This window comes from Labrus bergylta, chromosome 19, assembly GCF_963930695.1.
Source record: "Labrus bergylta chromosome 19, fLabBer1.1, whole genome shotgun sequence".
In the NCBI taxonomy this organism is placed as follows: Eukaryota; Metazoa; Chordata; class Actinopteri; order Labriformes; family Labridae; genus Labrus; species Labrus bergylta.
This window is the reverse complement of record NC_089213.1, coordinates 5,856,846-5,862,845: the sequence shown is the minus strand read 5'-3', so window position 1 is coordinate 5,862,845 and position 6,000 is coordinate 5,856,846. Positions and strand designations below refer to the sequence as shown.

Below are 6,000 nucleotides of genomic sequence, written 5' to 3'. Positions count from 1 at the left end.
AGAACACACTATATTCCACAAGAAATAATTGCTTTTGTCTGGAAGGAGTTTGGATCGGGGCTCCTCTGCGCTCGCCCTCATCTGGAGAAAGGGGGGCTCTTGAGGGACAACCGGTCGCTTCTTTATACGGCCTCTCGGCTCCTCTCCCTCACTCCCTCCCCTCCTCTTCTTTTTCCTCCCGCTCCCTTACCCGCTCGTTGGACACGCGGATGTCATCTGTCAGTGGGGAGTGGGCTGTTTTCTTTGGGGGGGGGGGCTCCTTTGTGATGTGACGTGTGCCTGTGCATGGCTGACATCAAAAGCTGAAGAGGGTAACGGAAATGCCGTGAATCATCGGACACGGGCTTAAGAAGAAGGACAAGCAAGCACTGGCTGTAGCAGATGTTGTAGTCGTCAGTACTCGATGGAAAAAGAGGAATTAGCAGAATTAGCAGCACTTTGAGGTATCTTAGCAGTGTAGAAGTTTTCAAAGGGTTTTTTCTCGTCATCGTACCAGTTGGAAAAAAGGCCACAGTCGTACTTTAGTCCCCTTGTAAGTCCTACTCACAGTATTAGATATTAAAGCAGCATTAGAAGCAGTTACAGTACTTCTATTAGTAAGCATTATCAGCGGTTATTCTAGCCCCTTTCACACATGCACCCCGGAAAATATATTCAACTTTCAGGACACGCAGCCGCTGACATTTTCCAGATTTGCCCTTTCACACTTACACGCTTCAGGTTTTCTCTTTCAGACGTAAAAAAGGACACTGAGGACATCTCATGTGACTATTACAACATGTAAAAGCAACAGCATCCAACACAACAGTTTTTGCCTTTAAATCAAAGTACTTGGACTTGGACGTACCCGCAGTATCAACCAATGAAAAGAAGAAAAAAAAAAATCTTGAATATTACCAGCTGCATTCACACTTTGGCTCCGCCCAACTTCTTTGGGTGATGCTGCAAGGAAAAGTTTGGATAAAGATGGGTGAAATATTTGTCCGTGCACCCAACCCTGAAAATGTCTGGAAATGTTTGAATGCATGTGCATGTGTGAAAGGGGCTAATGAGGAGTAATATGAGGCGTCGAGGCCACAGCAGTAGTAGTAGACTGCATATTAGTACTTTGAGTAGGAGTGATAGAGGACACAGCATGAGTAGCACTATGTATACTGGAAGTAGTACTTACACAAAAACTTATTGGGTTGTACTATTGGTGAAACATCACACTACTAGTTCTAGTATTGAGTGCACAGGCCTGTATAGTAGTAGAAGTTGTAGAATAGTATCAGCTCTAACACACAAATGTAAGAGAGGTACAGGAATAGATGTAGCCATGTGCAGCTGTGCTTGTACCTATAGTTATCATAGGTCTCTTGTAGTTATAGTGGTGAAACTAGCACTGCAGATAGCATGATAAGAAGATAGCAGCAGGTGCAGTTAAAGTAGTCTGAATGGTGATGGTAGTTATAGCAAATGATAGAAGTTTGATATTTGACACAAGTTCACAGATTCTTCTACCTTGCAGTCAGCTGCAGTAGTAGCACAGCTGTGAAGTCAGTGGATCCAGTGGCTGATGATGATGTTTTCACTCCTTTATTTTTCACGTTTTCTTTCTCTCCCTGAATGGTCATTAACATTGGCAAAGAGCCCGAGGCCTCTCCATATATGAGGGGCCATAATTGATCGATAACTTATTAACAGCTCAGTCCAAACCTCGGAGTGCATACGCAGAGGGAGAGACAGACGTGTGTGTGTGAGAGAGAGTGAGAGAGAGAGAGAGAGAGAGAGAGAGAGAGAGAGGGAGGGGGTGTGTGTGTGTGCGTGTGCGCGCGCTGTGGTCGATTTTCTTTTATTGACTGCGATATTTAGCGTATAGATTTTTCTATTTAAAAAAATCTATGTTGGCGATAATCTGGAGTGTAAATGCACAGCGCGGGCTGACAGCCGGGCGGGAGAGAGGAGAGAGTTGATGGCCGGGAGGCACCTTTCCACCGGACACACACACACACACACACACACACACACACACACACACACACACACACACACACACACAGAGGGAAATAACAACATTCTCAGCGACCCTTAATAACAAAATCATGCAATTTAGATGCGGATCAACTGACATTTTACGCACATTTACGCGCACACAAATACCCAACTATTATGATGAATTCAACACATGGGCCCCTGCTGCCTGAGATTATTATTCACCTCTGTGGAAAAAACATACATTAGCTGAGTGCTGCAGGTGACCTTGTGTAGGCCAGAGACACGTACATTTATATGAGAGAGAGGGAGAGAGATCATCCTGCTGAAATATACATCAAAGGTCCCCCCCCCCCCCCTTTTGCGTTCATGTCTGCACATTGTGAAGAGGCGATCGATTTCCCGGAGGCCGGCGATGATGTGATTATTGGCTTCATTATAATGAAGTAATCAGAAGATCAATTGGCTGGATCTGTGCTCGTCTTGTACGGGATTATAGTGGTCAGAAAGAGGGCGAAGGGGAGAGAGTGTGCACGCCTGTGTGTGCATGATTTAGAATGCCAATAATCCAGCTCAGGCTGTCGGAGAATAAACGCTTTAATGAAGACGATTTTACACACGCGCACAGCCCTTAAATTGCCTTCTTTAATATTGAACCAAGTGTCCACATATGTAAGAGCAATAAAGGTCACACACAAGAAGTCAAAGTGAAAATAAAGGCTGTAAATGTTGGCAAGCTGGACATGAAATTGGAGTTGTGCGTAGCGTATGTTTGTGTATACGTAGGAGTGTTGGGGTGAGGGGCTAGAGGGGAAAAGGGGGATACATGTATAGAGGGGAGGGAATGAAAAGGAAAGGGGGGTTAAAAAGGAGGGGAGGGGGACGGGGGGGTTGGGGGGGCTGGGTATCTTTCTCCCGGTAGGAGCGCTTTGCCGTGCCAGAGTGCGTTCAGGCTGCGCGGTGTCGGACCGAAACAACCGGGGTTCCCGAAATAAACTGAGGGGACGCAGATCCACGCACACACACACGGGATACACACGGAGGAAGACTGAGGACAGAGAAAGCGAGCAAGAGGAGGAGAGAGAGCCTACACGCCGGCGGATGGCGAAGCACAACCAAAGAAAAGACACTACGGCGTGAAAAGCAAAAAAAAAAAAAAAAAAGGGGGACTCGCTTTCCCCTCCTCTTTTTCTCACTCGCGCATCAGTGGAGCAGGAAAGCGGAGGACAGGTGTACTTATTGATATGGATTTATTCATTTATTTATCTATCGATTGTGCTTTAATTAGTGACCAGTGGTAGAGAAAGAGGGAGAGAGAAACAACGAGGAGAGGAGAGGGAGGAGCGAAAGTCAGACAGGAGGTGCCTGCATAGCCTTATACTTCATGATTTGATTATTTCTATCTTTTAACCAAATATTGCTCTAGCGTTTGATTTTTCGTGTCGCTTTATGTGCGCGTGTTTTCTTCAGCAGACCAGCCAGCTACTAACCAAATCCTTACGAGAACCAAAAAGAAACAACTCGAGTGCTACACGGACACTTTTTTTTTTTCTCCCCCTTCTTCTGACATTTCTGTGTGCCGAGGATTCACCCGTGGACTGTGTGAGTGAGAGTTTTTTCATGACAGTGCTCGAGGAGACGTTTAATCTTTTCCAAACCTAAACCAAAGCAAACCCGGCCGAGGAGGAGACACCGACGGAGAGACACTGCGATCTTTACGCACACAATAAATGGAGTCTAATTGTGTCCGTGTTAGAGCAGCTGAGAGCACCGACTGCACTAGATCCACATGGGTGCGACGATAACAGAAACATCCTCCGTCCAGTCACCTGCAGCCTTGAATTAGTCTGTATGGATAACCACTGCTAGCTTTACATCGTACCCCAAAGCTCCTCTGTCGTCTCTGCGCGCCCTGCACATCGCTGAGTGTGTGTGTGCGTGTGTGTGTGTGTGTGTGTGTGTTTGTGTGTGTGTGTGCTGGACCAGCTGACTCCGAGAAGACACAAGTAAGATCCAAAGCTTATACACACATGAAAAAGAGAGAAATGTGAATCCACTGAGGAGCAGACTCGATCCACGGAAGACAAAACACAAAACCGGAGTCTCCCCCACTCACACCAAAAAAAAAAAAAACAACAGTCCGAAGCGTGTCGACTGTCCACAAACCTGGGAAGCGAAGAAAGGCCAAAGAACGACAGAAGCACGACGGATAAGAGACGAAGAAAAGTGAGACTAAAATAAAAAACAACGACCCCAAGGTCGACAGAGGACCATGTTTGTCCCCCTGCCGGTCCCCTTCGTCTTTCAGAGAACAGCGTCCGACTTCAGCGCCTGGAGACTCAAGTCCTCGCTGGCTCCGCGGTCCAGCCCCGGTAAGACTTCCCGGTCTTTTTCACACCGGTGTGCACCTACACACCCAAGTATAAAATTAACCAACCATGAGCATTAGCTTCCTTTAATTTTTAACCTTACATTTATTAAGATCACACTTTTTTTTTCTTCCTTCAGTGGAGTTAAGAAACGTTTTAATCGAACATGTGTACAAAGATATTTCAAGGAATTGCATGTGCATTATTTAAACTCCTCCTATATTTACTGAATGCGCACAACACGCTTTAACAAGCATTATTCCAAATATTCAAGTCATGCAAGTGTTGCATTTTTAAACCCTCATCATGTCGTGAAAGTCTTAAAAGCAGATGATCTCATATTTCATGTGCATCAAATTCAAAACAACTTCTCTCCTGTCATACTCTTCTTGATTTTTACGCTTTCTCTGCTTTGTTTGAAATTGCACAAATGAAAGTGAATCCTAACTGAATAATCAGAGTTATTTGTAGAGAAATGTAAAAATGTAATATCTCAGCCTGAAGGTACACTTTTCCTTCTTTCCTCTTTATTTCAGCAAATAGAAAATCCACTGAAGGTTTCATCAACAAGCCACAGAGTTGAATTAAAATACTTACTTGCACATGAATCCAAGATGCGCACACCCAAAATTGGATGCATGAATATCGGGCTCATTAGCATCCATCACGGTCTCACAGAGGCGCCACACGCGCTCCCCCTCATCTTTTCCCCTTTCATTCATGAGCAATTTATCCTTCTCAAACCTCCATCCCATCTGTCTGCTCTGCTCTCCTCTCTTCTCCCAACTCCTCTCCTCTCCTTCGCTTGTTCTCGGCCCCGGGTTAGGGGGGAATATTCATGGTCATCCATCGATCAGGAGGTATTGATCTCTGACTGGGGGTCTCGTTGGGAGAACAGGAGTACAGTGAAGTTGGCTATCGGAGAAAGTTTGGCCCAACTGTAGAGGATGTGAGGAGACAGGAAGCAGAACTAAGACTCAAACTCAGATTCTTCTTGATGCTTTTTTTTTTTCTTGTGCACATTGTGCGTATTCATCACAAAAACCAGTTCCCTTTATTTAGTAGTTGTGTTCCTGTAATTGACCTAAAGGGACTTGCTTTGAGTTTGTCAGTCCATCATACTTATGAGGACTAAATGATTGCTTTTGCAGTGTGATCAATATTTTCACCACAGATTTTTACAGTTTTTATTCTCCTTGAATATTCCCTGAGGTCTTCATCAGGTATCTGTGATATTTGTTCAACAAAGGAATTATTTACTGGTTTATTTTTCATTAAAGGGGCATAAAGAATTATTACATTTTATGTTTTGAAAATAACTGAGTTAGAGAGAAAAACGTCATATTCTCTGGGATTAAAATAAGATTGCTGTGTTGGTCTTGGATGACCACACACTCTTCACACACCTGCTTTAGTTTTTTCATGTCACCTGTATGAGTTTTAAAAGCGAGACTTGTGTGTGTGTTTGTGCTGAAGTGTGTCTACATATGTTGCAGTTTGGGGGTTCTTAGAGGGTGACAGTGCCGGTGGAGCTCCCCGTTCCCCTCCCCCCTTTAATCCATCCAGGCGGAAATTTCAAATGGCATATTGGGGGGAGTGGGGGGGGCTTGTAGTAGTAGGTGTGTGCATGCCGAGCTGTGCCGGGGTAATTCAGGCT

At 44.9% G+C, this 6,000-nt stretch overlaps 1 protein-coding gene across 1 annotated transcript in view; it reads left to right on the top strand.

Moving 5' to 3' along the window:
* The first annotated feature begins 2,736 nt into the window (after window positions 1–2,736).
* pou2f2a (POU class 2 homeobox 2a) overlaps window positions 2,737–6,000 on the top strand; it is a 62,467-nt gene continuing 59,203 nt past the window's right edge. Inside the window, exon 1 of the mRNA XM_065948382.1 lies at window positions 2,737–4,346. Within this exon, the coding sequence (XP_065804454.1) occupies window positions 4,247–4,346 (100 nt within the window). The 5' untranslated portion in view covers window positions 2,737–4,246. The remainder of the gene's footprint in view (window positions 4,347–6,000) is intronic.